This window comes from Manis javanica, chromosome 1 (genome assembly GCF_040802235.1).
Source record: "Manis javanica isolate MJ-LG chromosome 1, MJ_LKY, whole genome shotgun sequence".
Classification (NCBI taxonomy): Eukaryota; Metazoa; Chordata; class Mammalia; order Pholidota; family Manidae; genus Manis; species Manis javanica.
The window spans coordinates 35,161,603-35,187,605 of record NC_133156.1 but is presented as its reverse complement, the minus strand read 5'-3'; the positions used below and the strand labels follow the sequence as shown (position 1 = coordinate 35,187,605).

The window sequence follows — 26,003 nt, the reverse complement described above, 5'->3', positions numbered from 1 at the left end:
TTTTTGTTCACAAGTAAGCACTCCATAAATACTGTTCAATATTGAATGAATGTGCCTGAGGCCCATGGCAGGCTTAATACCCCTGCTTTTGCATACATAATGTTGCCTGAATGTGCAACTTGGTTGGGGGTGGGGTTGGAGTTCAGAGCTTTTCTTAGATTCTCAGTTGTTTTAGTGACCCTCCCTCCAACCAAAGGCTGGTATAAGATCTTCTTCTCTTAATAGTTTATCCTGGAGTTTTCTATACACTCTTATCATAGAAAAACAGCCCTTGAAGGACTCTCAGAGATGATATGAGCTTCATTTTATAAATAAGCATGGAGAGGGTGCTTCTCTAAAGTTACAAATGAGTTATCCAAGAAGACAGTCCATATTTGAAGGCATGTCCTCAGACCCCAATTCAGTATACTTTTCACTACCTAAAACCTGGTGTGTGTGTGTGTGTGTGTATCTCCCAGTCTACATCATACCTGCTTTTCTAAATTCAACTCAAATGTCCGTGTCTTATGAAATTTAATCTGATTCCTCCTACTGGAGGTTTTCCTTCTTTGTCATGCTTTGTGTGAGTGTGTGTGTGTGTGTGTGTGTGTGTGTGTGTGTGTGTGTGTAAAAGAGAAAGAGAGAAACTCTCCATTTATAAGGGATTTGTGCATGCTTATTTCCCCTGTAAGAACATGGGTCTCTCAAGTAGGGAATCAATGTCTAATGCATTTTATTTTCCTCAGTTCCTAGTGCACTGCCTTGTAATGGCAAATGGATTTTATCTTTTTCATCAGCTTTAACTCTGACCAATTTGTAGTAGCTGCCTGAAATGCTATGGTGAGAGGGAATTTAAGGCCATGTCTAAGATTCAGTGGGAAAGAATTCTGTAATCAATGAATGCTGTCTGTAAGGGTATGGGGAGGGGCAATGATGGTACATATGCTCCACAGAGGGCAACAGTGCAAGTGCTTTGAGTGAATGAACAAATGAATGAATCTTAACAGTTTCCCAAGTGTCCTATATGCAGCTAAGAGGAGAACGGTAATCTCACCGATCTCAGCAGAGTCTTCAAGCTAGTCAGAGGAAGCAATGTTCACAGCTACTTTTGTGCATCAAAAAGCTCATACAATCATTGCTATTATAAGGACTTAGAGTCAACCACAGACACATGTTGATGCCTGCCTGTCTCAAAGTGAGAACATAGGGGAAGGTAAAAAGCCACAGTCAGATTGTAACATCCCCCAGAGCAATGCAGACATCTGTCATTCAACCTAGAGCATAGTGTGGGATACAGGAGACCAAGTCTGAACTCTCCACCTCACAAAAAGAAACTTTTGCTGTAGTGGTTGAGAGAAGGGAAGGAGAAATATTGTGACTTTACTCACTCAAAATACCATCCTCTGACTTTGCTACCAAAATCTGCTCTACCCTGCTTAAGTCCCACCTCCCCCAAGAAGTTTTCCTTGTTATACATGGCCCTAGCTTCTGCCTCAGATGTCTTAGCTCTTAATCTTGAATCATAAACTTCACTGTGGTACTTCTTACTTGGGCACTTTCACTGCTCTTTTTGTTTTGTGCATCCCGGTAGTCATGTATCTGGAAAGGGTGAAGGCTTACTGTTTTAGAGTCCCCCAAGGCTGGCTTCAAACACTAGCTCAACCTTGTATAGGCTCTAGAATATGAGGAAGACAATCTCTTTCAGTCTCAGTATCATCACCTGTAAAATGGGGATAATAACCTTTCAAGATTATTTTAAAGCTGCAATCAGACAACAGGTATGAAGTATCTGGCATATAGCAGATCTTCAAAATAATCTTTGTTTGTGCTACCACAAGTCCTCCAATCTTTTCATTATCATATATAGACTATTTTTTTGAAAGCAGGAGTCACATACCTTTTGTGCCTTCTATTTGTTGAAGAGTGAAGAACAGAGACTCTTAGGAAATAAAGAAACGATACATGCTGAAGGATATAAATCAGGTGTAAGCAGTTTGGTCTGGTCAAGCAACACAATTTTGTTATACTGGCTACACGTACAATAGGGGGTGGTGAGAACTTTGGCAAGCTTGATTGTTTATGCCTTATGCTTAAAGAGGACAGCACTTCTCAGCTCTAGACAATAAAAGCTGAGCCAGAATATGGGTCCAGGGTTACCTGATGCCCAGAGGTTTTTCAAAGAAGCCAGACATCTGGACTTTAATGCCAAATTTTGGGCAGTATTGTGCAGGTCAAGTAAAACAAATTTGTGAACTGTTAGTCTGCAACATGAAAATGATGAGGGACGTTTAGGCAAGGATAATATGCCATCCATCTGTTGTTCATGCCTATGGTCTGCTTAGAATGCCCTTGGACTTCCTTATAGAACCACAATAGTGGGAGACCCACCAGTATTAGGCAACTACCTGCCACCAGATTGTTATGTAGGCTCTCAGCATCTTTATGCTCTGTGATTCCCTGACTTGTAGAGACATTTGTTCTCTTGGGTTAGGAGTATAGCCCTGTGCCAGGTGTCCTCAGCAACACCAAACAATAGACACATATGGTCTTTCTGGACAGCAGTTCACATTCTGGTGGGAGAGCTGACCTATAACACACAGCAAAGATAATAGTGCAGGATGAATCAACAGGGGCTTGAAAATACAATGCTTCAAGGATCCAGGCAGGTTAAAAAAGTGAGAGAAGTGGGCTGGTTGGGAAAGAAGTTATCTAGATGGGATATATTCCCGGCTCATTCCCAGCAAATTGGAGCTACCTAGACATGGGGTCTAGTGTTGCCAAGTCTTTTAAAAAGTCAAAGAGAGCTAAGATGACCAAATTTTGATGTGAAATTTCATGATTCTTAAATATCATACTGAAACTACCTTATGGATGGCCACTTGGTGACCATTTCTATAGAGTTTAATAAATGGCAAATGAGAGACCCAGAATGGAGTGCCACGGAGGTCAGAACACTCCACTATGGGAGAGCTGACCTGTAAACACACACCAAAGGTAATAGTGCAGGACGAATCAACAGGGGAAGAACAAAGTAAAGTATCCTCTTTACCTTTGCACAAGCCATTCCTTCTACTGGGAACATACTTTGCCTTATCCGTTTCTGCCCCCTCACCTTCTCCCCTCGGAAAGCTTCTATTTATTATTGAGATTCCATTCAATCAGCACCCTGAGAGGCCAACCCCACTCTTTAAGGCATCGCTAACACTCCATACAAATCATTTCTGTAACACTTACAACATTACGTTTTAATTTTCTCTTTACAGGACAGTCAGGCCTCACTAGGGATAAAGTCCTCCAGGGCAGGGAACATGTCTTACTTTTGTCTGCATTTCTAGCACATAACACCATGTCTGGGCTTGATTAAGGGCTCAAAAATGCTTGCTAAGGGAATGGAAGGCTTTTTAGATTAAAGAGTTTCTCAGAGTGTGACCCCCATACTAACTACTACAGAATACCCCCAGGAGCAGCTCTTGAATATTCTGATTCAGGAAGTCTAGAGTCCACCCTGAATACTGCTTTAAACAAGTGCTCTGGATGAATTTCATATGAACTGAAATTTGAGGACCTCTGGGCTAAATTGTAACTCCCCAGGGAAAGAGACTGTGTCTTCTTCATTGCAACTACTACTAGCATCTAGCACAGTGTGTGGCACAAAGAGGGCATTCGCCATTTGTTTGCTGAATGAGGGTAAGAATGTGTTGCAAAAATGCTCCTTAGACTTGTAATAGAAACCCCAATCAGTATTTCTCTGTCCCTTTATTTATACTTACCACAAAGACACCAAAATAAGCTTAATAGCTGATAAGTAAATGCTACCTCTGGACAGTCTCCTCCACTCCAGACCTGCTAGGCTTGGAAGAGTGCTCAGAGGAGATCCCAAGGCATTTGGGTTGCTGATTTCATGACTTTATCCCTTAATGGTGGCAGACAAGGAAGGCAAGAAGATGGAATGCAAAGACACTACTGTCATCTTGGCCGGTGCTGTTAGCGATACTCCTGTGCCACCTCCGCTGCATCCCTGACCCTGTAAACATCACGCTTCCTTTTTAATCCCCTGTGTTAGTGAACCTGGAGTGAGTAGATCTGGGTTCTTATTCTAGCAGGAATAGTTCCTGTTACACTTCCTCTCCCTTCCCTTCTCCACCCTCTGGTGGAGGGATACTGAATAGCAAAATACACAGGAAAAAAAATCGAATGACAGCCAACAATATGAAAAACAAAGATTTGATTATTCTCTGGAGGTAAGACTGGGCAGTTAATTTAAGGTAACTACTAGTTCAGATTTCCAAGAAACCCATGAGATTAAATCTGAATAAGATGCTCTTCTTGGTTTCCCATAAATGATTAATTGATGTAGCCTACCTAAAACCTCTCTGCTCCCTCTGATATTTTTTACTCAGTTCAAACTGGGACAGATGTTCAGATTTCCCAGACCAGGGAACCACAGTGAACAGAACCCCAAAATATTCCCAAGCCTCATATGGAAGTTAACAGAGGATCTTCCAGGCACGCTGGGAATTGCAATGCCACCATTACTACCCACATTGCCCAGAACCTTTTTGATCTTGGAGCTAAAGGGAAGAAACTAAAGGTCTAAGCACAAGATAACATAATTGCTTCTTAGACAACCCACAGCAGTGGCCCCCAATGGACTATAAACTTCTTGAAAGCAAGGGCCCTTTCTCATCTGTTTTTCCCATGTCCACCTCAGTTCAGAGCATTGAAGGAACATTTAAAGAATGGCCTAATTCTTTGAAACCCGTACGCTAGTATATGGCAGGAATGTAGTTCAAGAACCCAGATCTGTTCACTCCAGGTTCACTAACCACAGTGGATAATGTTACCTATATCATTTTCAATCTCCCCAGTAAATGGCCAACAAACTCTATTAGAGATCAAGTCTTAGGTTGTTAAGTTAACAATTCAGAAGCACCACCTTTTGCCTCAGAGCATTTCCTCCTATTTTTGTCTTGTATTATCTTGTCTTGCCAGTCAACATCTTGACACTGGGCTAGCAGTTAACATCTCTTTTCACCAAGCTCTGCTGTAGACAGTTCTCAGCAGTATGAGTAAATACCCATTCTTTTTGATTCCCTACACAAGCGATCCTTTTTGAGTAATGGACCCTTTTGAGAGTATGACAAAAGCTATGGAGCCTCTCCCCAGGAAATAAGGCACACATGCATATACATGCAGATGATTATGCATAATGTCATGTGGTTTTTAGATAAATTGCTGCCCACACCCAAGTCCTTTCTTCAAGGACCCTACTTCTGGCTGTATCAAAAGGACTGGGAGAATATCTGAAAAGTAAACACCTACCTACTCAGTATTATTCTAGCTTTCTAGGGAGACAGCTTCATAGAAGTACAATTCAACAATTAAACTTCAACTCTTTTTTAAGGGTAATGAGTAACACAGTAAACAAGGTTTTCAACCTCACCATTACCAAAATGCAGAACTGTTATTTTATTTATTCAGTGGGTCACGCCTGTACAAAATCACAGCTGTGCTTTGAAGCACTATGAAGTTTTCCTTTAGGTGCTTTGTCAGGTCACTGCCTTATAAGGCTCTGAAAACTCCCTTTTGCTCTTAGGTAATCTCAGTATAAAATTGATCAGATTATCATAAGGATCAGTGCATTTGTCACAGTTCTAGGAACATGGACTTAGGGGTCACAAGACCACCATTTACTTCTTGGGTGATCCTGGGCAAGATAGATAACTTGTTACAGCCTCAGTTTCCTCATCTGTAACAGGGAGATAGCACTGTGCCCTGCAAGGTGCCTGCGAGGATCCAATGAGCCAATGCACGAGAAGCAATTGGTGCAGTACATGGGCATGCTCAATACATGGTGATGAAGGTCACCACAGCTGCTGTAAGATACTCATCGTTGTTCTTGGCACACAGCGAAGTCTCAGTAAAGAGAATATGGTGTCATTATAATTCTTGGAATTCATATAATTATCCTATGAGTGGTCTTAGGGAGAATTCTGAATTTTCAACGTGAGCCTTCAAAGCATGTTCAGTTCAAACCATTGAGAGCCCACCATGAGGGCAGGTGGGAAAGAGGGAATACGGCCAAAGCCTTCACCTATCCATAGCTCTGCAGAAGTCACCAAATCCTTAGTGTTACCCACAGCCTATGGTGCCAGTTTAATCCAGTTTTGGGTCTCAGGTTGTTCTTGCCCATTCAGTTCACACTTTCATGCCATAAATTCCTACTTGAGCTTAATCCCCGGAGGGAAAATGTCTCTGCTGATTAATTTGTATGCTTCCATCTGTCATAAAACAGCAATCATGCAACCGTGTAGGTTTCCTTTTCAGTTGCAGTTGTCAGAAAAACTGAGAATGGTGTTTTTTGCCTACATTTTACAATGCGTTCAATTCAGATGTCAGAATCTTCTTGAGATTCTCCTCCATTCTGTTTTATGCTCAAGGGCCATCCTACAAATGGTCATAAGCAGTCAGTCACTTCAAGGCATTTTGGAAATAATCAACGAACTGATTTTTTAATAATTCTTGGTCATTTCTAAAAATGGGAAACCACATATATAACTTCTCAAAAACCTTTCTTATCAAGCTACTGGGATGTTTTTCTCCTTTGGGCTTATGTACAGGAAAGGCTTAAACATATAAAACCACATTCTCCAAGTTCTCAAGTTCCACGTTCTTTAATTCTACTTCTCTGGGAGTTTCCTATGTGTGAAACTCTCTCAACTGCACAAGAAAACCTCTGAGATGTAGGGGAGGTGCAGTCACCCCAACTACCCATTGTGCTGGCATTTAAAGTTAGCTGACAGTGAAAAAGCAGACCCATTCTCTGAAGCATTGCAGGACCTAAAATACCAACCGATGGAATCACTCAAAAGGCCCTGGAAAATTTTCTTGGAGGGCTTTTTCTTATGAAGACAAATGACAAGTCGTTTTTGCAACACCACCACCTACTCACAGGCCCTCCTTTCGTTGGTCGATCTCAGAAAGAAATTTCAGAAATAGAAGCAATTACTTACATCTATAGGTCATCTCGAAACTGTCACTGATGTTCACAATATCAATCTGGGGGAGCAGCTTTGGGGGCTCTGTGAGTTGCGACAAAGCAAATCTAAAAGCGGCATGTTCCTGTGATTGCTGGTTTGGAAATAATCCCCCTGTGTGGAAAGAAAATACAACATGATCTCTGGGCTGTGGTTAACTCCTCAACAGCCCACCCTAGACCGGTCCTCTCCTTCTCCCTGTGCCAGGCCCACTGGCTATAGTGGTGGGGTGGAGAGTTCAAATAGACTCAACGGGTCGCTGAGAATTAACTTCCACAGATAAGCTTTTGTGTGACAAGGGCCTCTAACATCTATCACTCTGCCCAAACATTTGATTATTCACCCCTCAGCTCAGTTCAGGTCAGAGGAAATAGGAGAACAGGTGGCATTTCTCTTCCTCCTCCCTTGTGCGACCCCCCTTGGTGGCCTATGCTGCTGTGTGCACATAAACCCCACTGTGCCTAATTTTTCCTATATTGGACCCATTTCTCACCACAGAGCTTTAGAGGAAGCAGTGCTCATAAATGGTGCAGGGTGAAACCTATCTCTGGGACCCTGTGCACTTCTCCAGCACTATTACCTTCTGCTTTGACACTTTGGGTCTTTGACCTGGAAAGACCTGTGTACAATTTAACTATTCTGTCACCTCTAAGGTTTATTATTCTAAAACTCTGGATTTTCTGCAGTGTTTTATTTCTTTCACACTCATGATCCAGCTACCTAGGAATGACTTGTTACATAAGGGATTGCCATTGTGTATTTGCATGGCAGAACCTTGGGCTTCAAAGATGTGGGGGCTTAATGTCAAGAGGATCTGAACATTCTATTCATGCTAAATGAAGGTACTTGTTGGGGCTCCTGTTACAAGAAACAAGAGTCATGGTTTACCTTTGTATTTACTGTGCACATGTAAATGAATTAAAATACATTTCTGTGAATTAAAATCAGCTATTTCTGGAGACTGAATTATAATAGATATTTACACAGAAGTCTATCTCAGATCTGACAGGAACCACAGCCCCAACGTAATGCTCTTGTCACTTCTTACACAGTAGGTACATGTTTGTTTTTAAGAGCAAATAAATAGATTGTCTTTTGTTAGAGAATGTACAAGTAGAATCAAATACTCCCTGATGGCAGTGATAGCTTCAGCATTTGTTCTACAATTTAATATTTCAACCTATCATTTGCAAACAAATATAATGGTTTTATCAGATGAATGAAAAAGTTGGGCTAAATATGAAAAATCTGCAGAGATACATTAGCAAACATAAAATATACACATACACAAAACACTCCACATGCATTTATGCCCATGACAATTGGCACAAATACTCTTAAGAGAAAGCAAGTCCATATTATCTCAAAAGAAGCACTTCCAGTTAGCAAGGTGTGGGCAGTAGGTCCCAAAATATCAACATAAACAATGCTACAGGTAAGAGCAGGTGATTTACACATGTTCATATGCCTCCATTTTAAAGAGTAAAAATAAAAAAACTCCTTGTTGATGCTGATTCTCCCCTCTTCCCCCTCTCCAGATGACCACACCCCAAACCATCCAGGTCCCCTTCCTCCTTCCCTGCAGTGAATGGGAGAGACGACGGGGTGGGGGGTGGGGAGGTATAGGCAGCTTCCTCCCAAGCCAGGAAGTTTTGTTTGGAATGTAAGGTACTAATACATGTACACACACACACTTCAGAATGTAGCTTAACAGGTGTCAGGAAACAAAGCAAGTTATTCCATGGCTATTTCAACTACCCTGGGAGCCAGCACACTAGACAGGCCCAAAGAGACCTGTATTGCAGCACCTGTATGCCCAAGAAAATACCACATCCTCTCCACCCCCCAAACACTCACAAAGAAAACAAACTACCAGGAACTTTCCTTAGTGGAGCTACTTCCTATGGGGGGTAGGGGGAACAGAAAACAGAAGCAAACAACAAGGATGCCTCCAAGCAACAGCTTGCTCAATTCCGGGACACAAGCAGCACTGAAATGCTGGTCACATTGAAGCCCCGAGCCCTTGTGGACATGCGTTGTTACTGGTGTTACTGCTCCTGTTTGTTTTGCTTTCACCCATTATTATTAGGAGAAGCAATATCTCTCAGCTGCCCCATAAATGCAGGGAGGGTGGGGGTCCTTTTAGAAGAGCAATAACCAGGTAATGGGGAGCAAAAAGGCAGACAGCATGTTGAAACCTGCCTCCAAGTTGGGAGGATGAAGCCCAATAATGGGGAAAGCTCAGAGGAGGGATGAGGAGCATGTGCATGTGTGTGTTTGTGTGCGTATAAAAGGCAGATGATTTCTGTAGATGGAAAATCTAAGAGGAAGGAATGGAGAAGAATAGAGAAAAGGCAGACTAGGAAGTTCCAGGATCAGAGGAGTGGGGAGACCCCCAGCCCAGCATGGCAGACAGCAGAGAGAAGGCAGCTAGAGGAGAGCAGAGCGGGAGAGAGAGCCCTCTGGACTTACAGTGGGCGCCTTTTGGCATTATTTCAGGAGCTGCAATAAACCCAGCACGCTTCTCTTCTTCTTACAGAGGGTCTCTTTCCCTTCCCCAAGTAAGAAATCACTGCCTCTCTCAATTAAATATATATGTGTGTATTTAATACAGAATCACACACATAACTACACACACCACACATATTTATATAAATAAATGAAATGAGGCACCATCTATCGAGCATCTAACTGGAGTTTAACTCCTTAAACACCCACCACCCCTTTCCTTGCTACAGCCTGATTTTTTTCCTCCAAAGCAGTGGTTCCTCCATTTCACATGCTTATGCCTAGAGTGTGAGTGGTGAGTGTGGACCCGTGTACGTGTCCACACTTCCCTTCCGCCCCTCATCTGATCAGGAGAAGCCCCCTCCCCGAGCTGGTGGCCAAGTCTTCCTCCCATCACTGCACACACAGCTTTCCATAGAAAGCCAAGCACAGCCCGGAATGGGGGTGGGAGCGCAAGGACCCCCCCTCCCAAAAAAAAATACCAACTAGCCAGACCCAGAAAGTCCCACCCAGGCTGCCCCTCTCACTCACCGATCTGTATATTGTTGGGGAAATTGGCACCTACTACCGCGCCTAGGAAACCGGTGCAGAAGAAGGCAAAAATGTGCTGCATATTCCTTTTTGCATTGGCGAAAAAGAAGCCCAGGTCCAGTCATAGATTTGGTATTTCCCCCCTTCCCTTTATTCCTCTCTCTGTTCTGCCTGTTCTTTTCCTCCTGCAGTTCCTTCCTTGCTTGCTTCCTTCTGCGAGATTTGTCTGTTTCCCTTGGAGTCGGAGCACTTAAACTGCAGCGTTAACACCAACTGACAGCCAGATTAACTGAGCCCGGAAAAGAGAAGCCCGTCCTCATGCGAGCTGAGCGCCTGCTCCCCCTCTCCTCTCCTCTCCTCTCCCCTCGCAGCCTGCCTCTCTCTCCCTCCCCTGCTCTCTCTCCCCCTCACACTCGCACAGGCAGCAGGCTCTGTGCTAACACCCAGCCAGCCAGCTCCGAGGTCCACAGCTGACCTGCTCTCCCTGTCACCCTGCCTCCCCGTCCTCGTCCTCACCTCCTCGGTGTGCCTGCAGATGGGGGGTGGGTACAGGAAGCTCAGTCTTGAAAGGGACACCCCTGCCATCCTCTTCCCCTCCCCCTCCTTCCTCAGCTCAGCCCCCCCTCCCCCAGACCCCTGCCAGGCAGATGCTCCTGGGAATGTGGGTTCAGATGTAAGTCAGTAGGTGGCAGGGGGTCCCCACCGTCGTCCTCCATCCACAGGCTGCTTCATCTAGGTCACTTTTTCTAGGAGCGCACGAGCTGTGCTGGATATATCTCCTGCACTCCGCTGGCCCAATTATCCCTACAACTAATTCCTGAGGGGGAGACCCTAGAAATCCCTCCTAGGAGCCAGAAAGGAAAAAAGAAAAGCTTTTTCCCTAATAATGGGAAGAATGACATAAAGACAAACCCAAGGGTCTGGGATGATTGGCAGGTGCCTTAACTTGGATATTTGGCAGTCCTTATCTGCCTTTAAAGCAGAACTGATGGTCTCTTTTAAATCCTAGGCATTTAAAATGGGCCCTCTCCCCACTTTCCCTGCATTCCACAGGAGTCTATAGCATCAGGATGGTGTGGGTGTATGAGAAAGGCTAAGGATACTTACACAGAGCAATTACATGAGTCATTTTGCCAGCATTTTAGGGAGACGATTCAGGTTTCTTTCAGTTATCTCTGGATGCTGGTCATGTCTCATGTGAATTGGAACAACATAGACTGTCCTGGACCATGGCTTCCACTGAAATAACCTGTTGAGAGCAGAGCGATGTTCAGGGAAATACTGTGGGTTGCAACGTGGCAGTCACTAGCAGCCACAGAGCACTTTACAGGGTCTGAAGCCACTTCACAGAATTAATCTTCCTTTCTCCTCATGCCATTCCTGTGAGGTAGCCATGATCCTTATTTTATAGATAAAAATACTGAGGCTCTAGGAATTAAATCATAAAGACATAGACCTAATAAGATGGAGTCTGGACTCTCAGGGTCAATATGCAGAGCCATCTGTGGACTTGAGTGTTCTGGGCATCACCCACTGACCCAATGCTGTGGTCAGAGGTCCCACCAGCAGATGAACAGGGGAATCCACCTTCCCTCATTCGAAAGAAGGAGAACAGACCCAATTTTGCTTAGGCACTTGATGAGGCCATTTTATCCCTAAACTCCTCACTTCCCTCACCAAGATTGCATAATCACACTTATCACGCACAGGGAAGCTCTGAGGGCTGAGATTTGCAAGAAATACCTGTGTTCAATGGATTCCCTAAACTGGGAACCTTTGGAGGTGGACTGTTTTAATTTCCTATGCAACTTCACATATAGTAATTAGCTCAAGTGATTTTTAAACCTGGTGTTTATCCATTTACCATGTACCAGGTACCATGCTCAGCAATGTGCATGCATCATTTACTGTGTAGTGATGCCTGTGGTAGGTAATCTAGTCCCCATTTTATAGATAAGAAAACTGAGACCTAATAATGTACCCATTTCCATCGCTAACAAGAAAGAGATTGGAGATTTGAACACAGGAAACTATGATCAGGCCCAGGTTTTTAACCCTTAGGATCTAAAAGCAGAAAACACCGGGCACGAGCAATCTAGAGGTGGTGTAAGCATCAGCTTGGGAAAGGTGAGAGAACAGATCTAGAAAGATCATCTCCAAAGGTCCCTGCTGACATTAGAATTCCATCTTACATATATTCCATCTTATAATAAAATTTCTCCATTTGCATTTTTTATCTCTTACTATTTTGAATGGTACCTGGGGATCTTTTAAGTTCTCTGAGCTTTGTACCTGGTAATAATAATAATTAGGCTGTCATTGAAAACTTCACACTTCTCTGTCACCTTTCAGGGGAAGATCTCAAAGCCCTTTACAAGGATTAATTAGCAAAATCTCAACGCCTACCTGTAATAGGTAAGACTTGTTTTGCTTATGTTGGGGAGGAGAACTAAAAAGAGGCAAAATCATGCATTTTCTATGGTCATTATAAATCATATAGTCAGACAAACTTTCCACACAACTCTACCCATGTCATTTACCTGATCAAATATGGTCAGTGGCTCCTCTTGGCCTGTTAAATACGTAGTTGTTTAGTGATTAAATAAACCCTGAGCTTACTTCCAGGTTGGGTGTCTAGGTCAAATTACGTTTAGGTTCAACCGTGTGTCTTCAGAATTCTCCTCAAATATCAGTGGAGGACCTACTCTGTATTCTACAGGGTATCAGGTGTGGGGGGCTATGGAAGGGAATCAGGCACAGGCGCCACTTCAAGGCAGGTGAATGTGGTAGAAGAGGAGGCTAGAGGAACACTCCTGGGGGAGCCAAGAGGAAGAACCAGTATGTCTGTCTGTGGGGACCCAACAAGGCTTCACAAGAGCTGAGCCGTGAAAGAGGGAACTGCAGGCAGAAAGCAAGGGCTGAGGGCAACATGCAAACCCAGGGAAGAGCGCCTACGAGGCTGGAGGTGGGAGAGAATGCCATGTGCTCTGGGGGCTTGGAGCCCGCGGTGCAGCCTGGGAAGAGAGGGCATGGACATGACACCTAGGTGAGGTCAGGGTCAGGATGGAAGCCACCGAATTCCTGGCTGGCACTGGACAGTGATGGGACGTTTCTGGTATAGTAGTTCTAGGACCAGGAGTGTGCGGGAGAAAGAGGAGACTGACCATTAGTGGGACGTATTGCCCCATCTCCTCAGTCTCGAAGATTGGGACTGCACACTGTACGTTCCCTAAATGACTTACTCTGATGCTGTCCTTCCTTCATTCCATGCTGACTCCTCTGATCACTCCCCATCCCACCTGCCATCCCCAGTGTCAGTCTTGGAAGGCTTGGTGGCCCACAGTCTTCTGTGACTGGCAGCAACCAAACCCTGGAGATACATGACACACTGTGGTCCGCGCGGCACTTGCACATCTGCTCTCACTTCATCCTCCCCAAACCCCATGGAGACAGGAATTAGAACCTACTTTACATTTTCAGTAAGGCTCAGAGTGGCTAGATGGTTAGCTTAAGAGAGTGGTTCTCACTTGGCAGTGATTTTCTCCCCCAGAGGATATTTGGCAACATCTGGAGACATTCTGGGTTTTCACAACAGTGGGGGTGCTGGTAGCAACAAATGGGTAGAGGCCAGGGATGCTGCTAATGTCCCACAAGGCACAGGACAGTCCCCCACAACAAAGACTTATCTGGCTTCCAATCGCCACAGTGCTGAGACTGAAACATCCCAGAAGAAGATGGAGCAGCTGGTACCTGGGACTAGACACCAGGGCTCCTCTTCTCACCTCCCTGTCCATTCTGTTACTCTGAAGGAAGATGGCATTCATCATCATCAATTCTAAAATGGGACACCTGAAGATGGGTGTTCCTTAAAGTCCAAACAGATATGTGTCCAGTGCAGGGACTCTAGGCAGTTGACAGGCCGGTGGAAAACCCCTCCCACTGCTGCTCAAATTGTGTCTAGAGGCAGTACAGCCCCTGCCCTACGGTCAGTTAGGGCCTTTCCTGGTTCGTGTGTTTGGCATACTGTAAGTTCCATTACCATGAACCCAAACAACCTAAGATTTATGTATTTGGCTTTGGTTTTACACCCCAAATCAAGGAGAATGGCACTGGGCAGGGATTTCAAATTCCAGTGACTCTTTGGGCCAAGCAGGGAAATGAATGAAGTGAGCTGAGTCAGGAAGAGGGCCATGAGGACGAAGAGCACTGGGGGACACACCCTGTCAAAAAGCGGAGGCAGGACCTCAACGGCATAAGGGATGGAGGCACACTGTGGCTGAATGTTCTGATTTGTTCTTTCCCAAGAGAAAGCAGAAACATAGACTGCTTTTGTTTGTTTTATTTTAAATGTTAAGCATACCTTGATTGCAAGGGGCAGGAAAAGAAAAGGGCAGAAGGAGGTGTCTCTGGGCTTGATCAGGCCCACAGACCATAAACGTGCCAGTTGTGGTCAGTGTAAGACAAGAGACAAGGGTTCAACCCCCACCGTAATATCAACTTAGGGGACAGCCCTCTGGGCCTCTGTTTCCTCATCTGTAAAATGATGAGACTAGATTAGAGGATGAGTACAGACTGTTCCGGCTCTCATACACCATGGGTCCATTGGGTGGGCAGGAATGGGAGGAAGGAAGTGGACATTGAGTCAGATCTGGGCAGACGGTGCTCTCTGCCTCCTATTACTGCAGCAAAGGTATTAGTGGGTTCCTTCCCCTCCCTGGGCTCACATCTCCATCTGTAAAATGTGGGGTTGTACCAACGTGTCTCTGGCTTGAGCATTTTAGACTCTAGTGGGAAACAATTCAAGGTTGGGGGGAGCCATCAAATTTATGATCTGAGAATAGATCGCTGACAGCTAACAAATTGGCAAAGACACAATCAGGAAGAGGGTGCCTCTGTGGCTTTAGAAAGGCCTTATTTTAAAAGATGTAGAAAAAAATAATGATAATATTTTTCATGTTTTTAGTACAATTCCTACAGAAGGCTTCAAAAATACTCCACAGACTGTGTGGTGAGAACACCACCCCAAAGAATGTAATTACCCACCCTGGAGTTCTGCCAGGTTTAACAGCATTTTCTCTTTTTTTTCTTCTTTCAGTCTTCCCTCCCCTTCTCCCACAAAAGACAGCATTTTCATAAGCCTTCAGCATTACTAGGTAATTAGGGAGCAGTGGAAGTTCTGGAAAACACCCTGGGGCAGGATCAGTGCCTGGAAAAAAAAGGTCTATTCCAGCGGGAAGCTCCTCTGCAGTAGCAGAGTTACTAGTAAAATTTGGAGGCACTATTTCTCCAAACCAGAGGTGCCTTGCGAAAGGTGGCCTGGGCAGTGATTAGAGGGCGGCTGTCCCCCGCACGACACTTTCCACCACTCTGCCAAGAGGCTCTGCAGCTCAAATGGCCCTGGTCTACACACTAGAGGGCCAGACTCTGGGCCATCCTCATGGGGTGCATGATTTTGAATGAGCCATTTAACCCCTTTGTATGTATGTTTTGTCTTCAAAATGGAGATAATAAGGGCCCACTTCCCGGCATTGGGTGAGGCTTCATGAAATGTGGGTGTGAAGGGTGTAGCAAGCCTCCAAGCCCCCAGTGAGAACTCTGCCAGCCACACTGAATGGTGATGTGAAGTGTCATTTTTCTTCCCTCATGGGTGGAGTCCAGATTCACCCTGGCATTGGAGGCCTTCCATCTATGTCTGAAATCTCCTACAGTTCAGTTTGCCAACCTTCTGTTATATCTATATCACTTCTCCAACCCTCAAAACATTTGTCCATCAGGGACAGCAAACCACTGATTCTGCGCATCCCCCACCCCTCTCCACCCGGCCTGCCTCTCCCATCATTCCTCCCATCTCCCAAAACGACACCTTCATTCACCAGGTCCTCAGGCTAAAACTCCACAGCCACCCCATCAGCTAATTCTAGGGGCTGTGCCTTCAAAATACAGCCGGATTCCAGCCCTTCCCACCCCTTCTCCACTCCAGGCTGCTCACCTCTCCTGCACCTCTCACCTGACCCGTGGAAATCTTTACCAACTCTTTTTCTACTCCTTCTCCAACCCTGCCCTCCAAACATCGTGGCAATGTAACTTACTCTCTGCACAGCAGCCAGAGGGAAACTTTTAAAAACAGAACTCAGATTTTGTCACTCCTCAGCTCCAAAAATCCAGGAGCTTCACAAGCTCTTAATAAAATCCAAACCTGCTGTTGGCTCTTCCTTCCTCACCCTACTCCAATCACATTGGCCTTCTCACTGTTCTTTGGATTCACTGAAAGCCATCTTGTCCCAGGACCTTTGCACATGCTTTTTTCTGCCCATAAAACTCCTCCTGCAAAAATCTACATTGCTTCCCCTCTCACTTCAGCCAGGCTTCTGTTCACAAGTCTTCTACTTACTTTATCTGAAAAAGCACCCCTAGTCCTACCATGACTGTTGCTTCCCTTAACTGACTTCATTTTTCTTTATGGTGTCTATCACCACCTAAATACGTTATATATTTATTTGTTTATCATCTGACATTACTAGAAAGTATCTTGTTCACCTCACCGCTTCAGGGAGTGTCTAACACAAAGTAACTTTCGCCATGGATATTTGTTGAAAGAATGAATGGATGTTCCTTATCTTCCCCTGAAATATGCTTACTTTTCTTAGTCACATTCTATGTTTAAAACCCAATTCACTTCCCATTTTCCCCATAATGTCCTCCCACAGCTATTTTGGTCTTCCTGAGGATCTGTGTAGCTCATCACTTACCACTTTTAATTGATATTTACTTAGCCTCTACCATCTCATTTTCAGAATCATGCCTCTAATGTAATGAAAGCTAAGTTTTTTTGAGTACTTACTATGTGCTAGGCCCAACACCTGCCTCGTATCATGTGATGCTCACAGGAACCTTATGAAGTAGGAATCCTTATTATTCCAGTTACAGGTGTGGAAGGAAGGGTTAGGGAAATTAAGTTACTTTTACAGTTAATTATAATCAGGGCTTGAATTTCGATCTAGATCTGCCTGGTTCCCAAGGCTGGTTTGCCTAACCATTATTCCGTATGTCTCAAGGGGCAGGCTCATTAGCATGGTCAATTTGCATTGTGCAGGTCCTTGACATTGTGTGCATACTTCCAGAAAGGTAAAGGGCTTTGCTGCAGAACTTGTGGCTAAGAGATGACCTAGACCAGTGAGTCTTCATAGTCAAAACCACATCTTGCAGTCACTCAGTTACAGTATTATCAGGAAGGAGCTCTAAGAGGCCATTCAAAAAGCAGGTACAAAACTAGGGTTTGCTTCAAAAAAAAAATATGAACATGTCTTGAAAAAGAAGATGAATCAATGTTTCTCGTCCCACATCTGATAGCTTTCTTTGAAACTAACAGGAATTTGGTTGCTTACTATAGCCCCCCTCACCACCATGGCCATGGAGAGATTTTAATCAGTTTTCAGGAGACTTGAAACAGAAATGCTTCTGAGTCTCATACTCCCAGTATTAACTTTTGCTGCTTGCCCAACTTCTAGCCTCTCCTTAATAGACTATTAAACAGACAAAATCATTCAGAAGGAAAAAAGAAAAACTAGGCATGGGCAAATCTTACATGGAAAAGAAGCAGGTAGAATGCTGGAGTTAGAAGGAAATTTTGAGTCATGGAGTCTGATCTGACACCTTCATTTTACAAAGTAAAATAGAACCTCAGAGAGGTTAAGTCATTTGCCCTGGGTCACTCAGCAGATAGTGGCAGATCAGGGACTTTAACCCCCAGCTTGACAGCATGATGAGTGTTCATGTCCTGTTGCAGTGAGACCTGACACAGGCTCACTTAAAGAGGTGCAAGCAATCACTTTAAAAATTACAGCCCATAGATACAAGAAAAGGGATCCGAGTTAGAGTCATCTTTTAGAGGAGGCAGATGGAGTCCCTGCAGAATGTGATCTGCCCTCTGGTCCATAGCTCATGGGGTAGTTTTTCTTTGAAAGACCTCTGCAATATGATATTTCAACATAACAAGGGAGGCCCAATAGTTAGCCTGCATGTTACCTGACAGTTTGATGATGGAGAGAACCGTGTATGAGAATGAACACAAGCAAGAGTTTGTATGTACTTCCCCACTGTCCTAAATAAGTCTTATCAATAAGGCTATCCCTCCCCCTCTCTGTTTACTGCTTTGATGGACCCTTCATGTAAAGCATCCCTGAACTCTCTCTTCCCTCCCTGTTCCACCTTCCTTCCATCCCATGTTACTGCTAGGGTAAATTCACGTTGTCGGTGACCCAGCTCGGAAGCTGCCCACTCTGAGCTGGTCACACCGCCCCACCATCATTTCCATCACCTAAGGCAAGGAGAAATAGCATCTTGGCTCTTGAAGAACAGAACGGAGGATGGGCATGCCAGCAGGGAATCAGCATCTTTGGGGAAAGCAGGTATGCTAACGATAAAGTCATTAATAGCAACTACCACTTGCCGGCATAGATAGCACACTGCTAAGCGCTTTATACACATTATGCCACTCAGTCCTGTAACAATCCCACAGCAGTGTGGTCAGCCCCATTGTACAGGTGAGGCATACCTTGGTCTATTAGCCTTCAAAGACTTTTCCATTCACCTCTCAGTGCCATGTAACCTCCAGCAAACATTGTGGAAACAGTATTATCAGCTCAATTTAATAGTGAGGAGATTAACTCAGAAAGTTAAAGCACTAACCTTGGGACACACAACTAGTGAGAGGTTGAACCAGGTCTCAAGCCAGATTCTTTCACCCCTGCTTAACACTGCCAGCTCCTGCTTCCCCTGATGCCCCTCACTGTGTGGGGGAAGGGCGGGTCAGCACCTCTCCTCCCGCCACCTTCCCTCAAATCACGAAATCGGGAGAAGGTAGTGTAGTTCTTGTCTCTGACTCTTGAGACGAGGCTTCCAGGCAGGGCCAGGGAGGCCATGAAGGTCACAGACTATTCCTAAAAGAAACAAAACCTGAGTATTGTCTTCTATTACTTTCACAGCAAAAATACAGCATTTTAACAATAGCAATGTCAACCTGGCTTTGGTGGGCTCCCTTGGGAAACTAACCACTTATTCATTTATAAAATTTTCTATGGAAAAACTAACCATTACTCGTTTATAAAACTTTCTACCTGAACATAGGAAATCATCTGGCCAACTATTCGGAAAGAGCAGAAGGCTCCTCTCAATGGGTCCTCTCCCTGAAATCAGAAGCTGCTACAGGAGGTGCAAGCAAGTCCCGCTTTGACTCCTGGGGGACAGAGTAGGCGAGAAAGTGCTTCACCGGGAAATGGCACCTGGAAGCACCCAGCAATGACTGTCCTTACTCAGTGCCAAGCACTGGTGTCTGGCTTTGTTCTAGAAGTTTAAATGAGAGGATATACTTCTCCGATTTCAACTCTCCAGGGCTAGAACAAGACACAGCACGATGGCGTGACTCCTGCCCGCAGCACCAGTTAGTCTGCCTAGCCAGGACAGGTGCCCATGGCCGGCAGTACTCCCAGAATGGACGGGCCCCAGCACTGCCTGTCAAAACCAAAGGCAGCCCCCGAAGAGCAATAGTTCTGTGGTATCAGGATGTCCTGATAAAGGGCAGAGGTGAGAAATCAGAACAGAGGCAGAGCTGGGGAAGCAGTGTGATAGGCAGCCCTAGGATTTCTATATGCCCTCTGATGAGGATACGCACACCCACTCTGCATTCTCCCAGTAGCTCCTGGCATCTCGCGAGGCAGAGGCAGTCTACAATCCACGTTCTCCTGCATGCCAGCCGTCTGTGCCTCGACCTTATCAGGCTCCTCAGCGTGGCTCGGGGGAGCCCTCTGCCTTCACCACAGTTGTGCTCTCTGTCCCGCACACTCACAGAGCTGTGGTTCTTTGTGCATCTGCGATGGCCGAGCAGGGCACTAGGATCCAGGGCTGGAAAACTATGGGAAGAGATGGGGACATGAAACACTAGTTGACTCTCTCCATGAACCTTCACTCTAAGGTGACCAGGGGTGTCTTTCTGATATGGAGCACCCCTTGCCCCTGTGGCTCCCCGGCTCCTGCCCCCCTGCCCCCACGCCCTCTAGGGCTGACCTGTCCCTCTTGCTTTGCCATCTATGCACCGGCATCTGATGGGCCCTCTCTATGCCTCAGCTCCAGCCTCTCAAAGTTCTGGAGCCGTCTCTGCCAGAGGAAGTCCCAGTGCAGCTGGCCCTTTGCTGAGGGCTGTGGCCTTCTGTGGGAAGCAGAATGACTTGGACTGAAAATGCGACCCCCAGGCACTGGCTGGGGAAGCAGTTAGCAGCTCCCAGGGCTGTAAGATCCCAAGTGGGTGGCCAGAGCAGGAGAGAAGTATTACCACCATTCTGACTTCCAAGACAATGATAACAAGGAGAATAAGGCAAGCAGGGTGTCCAGGAGGGATCTCTACCCCTGGGCTCACTGGGGCAGAGCCAGGCAGAGGCCTGAACTATCTCCTCTTCAAAATGCCTGTAGAAGGGCTCAGCCTCTCCTACTCCAGATCCCACGTGTTCCGCTTGGATGCCCACAAAGTAGAGGGAGAGGCAGAAGCAGCAGGTAAAATCCAAAGCTGCAGCCTGGACATGGGCCTCCAGAATGCCTGGCAGGTGTGAGGAGACAGGTGCGACTGCTCCCTGTCCCCTGGGCTAGTGTGCCACTGCACCCCACCCCTAGGGACAGGTGGCACAGGATGGGTGGGCAGTGGCCCAGAGAGGCTGGCAGCATTGCCTCTTCCTCACTTAGGGGCACAATTCTAGCCTTTACCAGCCTCTTTCCCCAAGCCCAGCTTCTGTGTGCTCTTTTCTGGGAGAACCAGAGGCGATCCCTGGGCAGAAAGCTGGAACTGACAGGAGCAGATGCCACAGGCATGGGAGCTTTGAAGTAAGAAATAGACTGAGGGAAGAATGAGGAGGGGTCTGTGACTTCTGCTGGAGCATCTGGAGTGAGCGGTGGTGTGTGTGACTGCCCTGGTTTCTCAAGGACCCTTTGACCATTATGGAGAGGGCCTCAAAGTTAGCCTAAAACAGCAGGTGTCAAAGGCAAGCTTGCCAAAAGGTAACCCACCTTTGATTTTTGACTATCCACCCAACTAATATGTAGAACTTAAGCTCTGGAGTCAGAATGTCTGGGTTTGCAGACTAGCTCCAAGGCTTACTAACGCATGCCCTTAGGAAAGGTGTCTTAGCCCCTTGAGCCTCCCTTTTCCCATCCACAAAATGGGATGACAGTAACCTCAGGGGATGTTGTGAGGATTAAATGAGAAGCTGCGTGTATAGTGTTTGGCATGATGCCTTATTAAAGGTTGATCTTCAGTACCTATTCATGGTTAGCTGTGATTTATTGGCATCTTATTTAGGCCGGCACTGAACCAGATACTTGGGTTGAGAAAGGAAGTTTCTAGCCTGTTTTCTTTACTGAGAAAAGTAAAAAAAGAAATTGGGGAAGGATGTGGATATGTCTGTGCAGCCTCAGCCCGTGGGAGGTATACTCCAGTGAGGTCCAAGGTCAGTGCAGGAAGACAATGGAAAGTTCAGCCTTATAGAGAGAGACCCTTTGATCCAAAGCATGGGGGCAGTGGAGCGACTGGCTATTCGAGGCTACTGAGGGCATTCTTGATTTCTTGATGGACCTTAAACAAGACTTTCTGGAGCTTAGCATCCAAATGGATCTGTATTACACTTGCCCCTCAGGATTGGGAAGCAGTAGAGCTGGTTCTGAAAGTTCTAACCTGTAGCAGTGAGGCCCATCTAGGCCAAGACGCCTTTTACTTCAGGCTGAGAAAGCTGAACTTAGGAAAGCACTTCTCTACAAGCACTTCAGAGAGTGTGATGCAGTGGGTAAGAGGTCGGGCCATAGAGCCAACATCCCTCTGTTTGAATCCTGCCTCTGCTCTTTACTAACTGTGGGACCTTGGGGAAGATCTCTTACTGTCTTTGGACTGTATTTTTCTGTCTGTAGAATGGCAATGATGACAGGGACATCAGAAATTGTTTTGAGGATTAGTAACTGTAACAGTGTCTGGCACATAGTAAATACTCAGATGTTAGCTGTTACTATCAATGCCCCAAACCCTCCTAGGCTCTTCCTTCTCACACTCTCACATTCTCCATTCTTGCTTCTTACTAGGTTTCACCACCCACTTCCATGGGAGTTTCTGAGAAAGAAATATTTAAGCTGTTCTCCTTACCAGGGTGCACCCTCTCCAGTTGAAGTAAATAGCTTTGTTTTTCTGAACTTTAATTCTAGTCTCCACTTGAACGTAGCTTTTAGCCAAGGCAAAACTCAGCCTCCAGAGATTTAGTCCCAGACCTTGTATTGATAACAAGGTGGGGATTCAAAGAACAAGAAGCAGTTCCTTACAGGTGAATCTTAGATGTATGGAGGGTTAAGCATGCAGGCAAGGGGCATGGCATAGGGCAGCAGCTCACTGGTAGTGAGCAGGGGCAGTGCAGAGGGGTTGTTTTGTCCCCTGGGGACATTTGGTGATGTCTGGAGATATTTTCATTTGTCACAACTTGGGGAGAAGGTTTGCTTCTGGCATCTAGGGACAGACGGCAGGGATGATGCCCAGTATCCTGTAATGCACAGAACGGCCTCCCACACAAGGACTTTTCCAGCCCCAAACATCAATAGAGCTGAGGTTCTGAACCCCTGATTTAGGAAGAGATGCTCTGGAAAGATAGACCAAGGACAGATTATTGAGGACAAGCCTAAAGGGAATCACTGAAGGCTTTTGAGCAAGAGGAATGATATACTCCACGCAGTGCTTTAGAGAGATAATCCAGGAGACATAGGCAGGAGCAGTTAGAAAGTCGTTGCAATTATATTTAACTAGGTAAACTCCAGAATTAGGGCAACAGAAGAGGGAATAAAAAGGAAGTGTTAAATGAGAATTTAGTTTTTAAACAACTTCTCTACCATTTATTCCCTCCTATCCTTCCCAAATTCCTTATTTATATTATGATTATATAAATACCATTCAATTCTGAACAAAGTAGCATATTGTGAATACACTTTATTTCATGTACAGACTTTTATTTTTCAAGTTTAATAAAAATCCCTTGCTTTTCCATTTATTTAGTTCCATTGTACAAAAAAAAATATAGACCAACTTCAGGTTGATAGTTACATTAGGGAGGGGTAAAAGAATTGGATGTCATAAAGCTGATTTAGCAGTAATCATAACATTCTATTTTTTGGAGGAAAAAAGGACTCTGACTCTGGTACAGCAGAATTGTTTGATGCAATATTTTCTGAATTGTCTGTGGTTGAAATATTTCATAGTAATTTTTTCATACAAAGAAAGGAGCTGTGATATTAGACTTTGGCAAGGTAGAATTGGCAAAGATTTTCAATTTGCTGAATGTAAATTTAGAGAAAGAAGAGTGAAGAACTATACACTGGTGTTTTGGGCCTAATACAGTAGAAGTATAGGAGTGATAGCCAAGGAAAGAGTTGTAGAGAGAAGAACAGGCAGTGTGTGCAAGCGTGCATGCGTGTGCCGGGATGGGGGAGGGACTGCCAGAAGCCTGGGTAATCCTAGGCTAAGCTTAATTTCCTACAGCACATCTTTGTTGAAATTTGGCTGTGAGAAAGTTAGGTCAGGAATTCAGGACCAAAAGTCAGGGCAAGCCTCCTGGCTCTGGGATCGTCTACTGAGGGAAGCTTTGGCACTGCCCAGGAGCAGCCAGGGTCTGAGGGAGGATGTCAGGTGAAGAGAGACAAAGTCCGAAAACAGAACCTGGGAAACAATCAATATTTGAGGATCTGAGGAAGAAAAGAAAAAGGAAATCAAGGAGAGATTCCAGGAGCTAGAAGAGTACAAGAAGCACATGTTGTCATGGAAACCAAAGAAGAGAAGATCCCTGAGAAGGAAAAGACTTGGTGTTAACAGTTATGGAGGAGGAAGAGGGGTGGGCTGAGAGTGAGCCACTGGACTTGATGACATGGGTGCAATGGAAGACCTTAGGAAAGCACTTTCACTAGTGTAAGGCGCCTGCCATTTATTCACTCAAATCTATTATTGAGTATATATACTATGTTATGGTGCAGTGTGAGGTTCTGAGGAAATGAGCTAAACAGGGTTCTACCCTCCAGGGGCTCACAGTCAGGTGCTTGCATGTACAAACCAATAGCATGTAATTCGGCAAGGCATCATTTCTGTGATAGAAGCATGCATAGGGCATGATGGGATTGCATCAGGGAAGGCTTCCTAGAGGTGGTGACATCCAAACTGAATATTAAAGGATTAAGCATAAATAGGAGTCAGCCATGTGCATTGGGGATGAAGGTTGATAAAAAAGGAAACAATTTTCCAGACAGAAAAATCAGCTTGAGCAATGTCTTAGAGCCAAGAGACATCATGATAAGTCTTCAAGGATCCAGGGTAGTTAAAAATTACTTGAGTGACTAAAAATGAGCCCTAGTGAGCTGTGCAGGGGTCAGACCAGGAAGGCCCTTGTGTGTTACAATGTAGCATTTGGACTTCATCCTGAAATTGACTGGTGTGACTACAGTCACTTGAAAGGACTGCCTCTGCACATTTAGGTTCACTTTTTAGCATGGTGACTTAGGGAAGCCCATAGCTTTAAATCACTGTGTCAGGTATACAGTAAATATTTTGAAATATTTGTCGGATTAATGAAAAGTTGTAAAATCAGTGAATCTCAATTTTCATTTAAGAAAGTTAACTCATGAGATAGAAATGTAGAGCAGGAACAGAGAGGAAGCAGGATGCTTAGGATTTTTATCTATTTCCCCAGTTCAAAAAATAGCCCCATTTTAAGAATATGTAAATACGTACTCATTATCACAAGTGTTAGCACACAAGGGCATAAGAAAGTTCAAAAGAGAAACAGACTCATAGGTACAGAGAACAAACTGGTGGTTGCCATATAGGAGGTGGGTGGTGGGGGACAGGCAAAGTAGGTGACAGGGTGGGAAGAAGGGGAGGAGACAAAGTATAAGAAGATTCAAGTCACCTGAAAACCTAAAACCTTCCCCAGAGACAAACACCATTAAGACTTCTGTGGCCACTTGTTTCCACATCTCTTTATAGATTCATAGACATTCACAAATCTCTTGTACATAAATGTGAATGAAATCATAGCTTACATGTTTTATTATGGATATACTTTGTATTGCTTTTGCTGGGGGCAGAGTGGGGAAATATTGAACACACTATTTCCTGAAGGAAGTGTTAAAAGGAGAGAGACAAGTGAAAGATTCAAGAAAATAGACATGGAGACACAATCAGCAAAATCCAGAATATGGAAATCTCTTCCAAGCAAATGATTGGCTTCTTCAACAAGTACATTGCAAGGGAAACAAGAAATATGGCAACAAAAGCCTAGATCTCACACAAGATTCAACATATCAACCAAATGTAACGTTCAGACCTTGTCTGAATAGTGATTTGAATAAATGATTAAAAAGAATTTTAGAATCACATGGGATATTGGAGCCCTAAAGGGTTTGATATTTTAAAAACCAAAAAACTATTGTTGATTTTTATGATAATGATGCTGTGGTTGTTTTTAATTGGAGTCAATAGATATACTGGAATATATTATGGATAAAATAATAATATCTAGGATTTGCTTCAAAATAATTCCATAGGGATGTGTATTGAGGTCTACTGATGGGACACAGTCAGTCATCAATCTGTGACTATTGTAACTAGTTGATAGGTATGTGTGGGTTCAATGAACTATGCTCCCTACATTTATTTTTGCTTTAAAATTTTCCATCATGAAAGTTAAAGGAAAAAGAAAGAATGGGAAAAGGATGGAAGGAAGGAAGGGAGGGAGGGAGGGAATAAAAGAGACAGGAGAAACAGAAAAGGGACTCCTGGACTGGGACTGCTGAGCAGGCGTGCAGTGGGCTTCTGCTTTAGAGAGCGGGAATAAAGCATCCTCAGGGACAGGGGAGAAGGGAGGACACAGGAACCACAGACAGGGG

At 44.7% G+C, this 26,003-nt stretch overlaps 1 protein-coding gene across 8 annotated transcripts in view; it reads right to left on the bottom strand.

The window, feature by feature from the left end:
• Nucleotides 1-10,446, bottom strand: part of GRIA1 (glutamate ionotropic receptor AMPA type subunit 1) — a 280,959-nt gene extending 270,513 nt beyond the window's left edge. For 3 of the 8 annotated variants that reach the window (XM_073231154.1, XM_073231125.1, XM_073231136.1), the window contains exons 1-2: nucleotides 10,056-10,445; nucleotides 6,993-7,130 (exon numbers count right to left, since the gene is read on the bottom strand). In XM_073231154.1, the coding sequence (XP_073087255.1) occupies nucleotides 6,993-7,130; nucleotides 10,056-10,137 (220 nt within the window). In that variant the 5' untranslated portion in view covers nucleotides 10,138-10,445. Of the gene's footprint in view, nucleotides 1-6,992; nucleotides 7,131-10,055 lie in introns of all 8 variants that reach the window. The other 5 variants (XM_073231152.1, XM_073231156.1, XM_073231145.1 and 2 more) reach the window with 4 other exon arrangements.
• Between the last annotated feature and the right edge of the window lie 15,557 nt (nucleotides 10,447-26,003).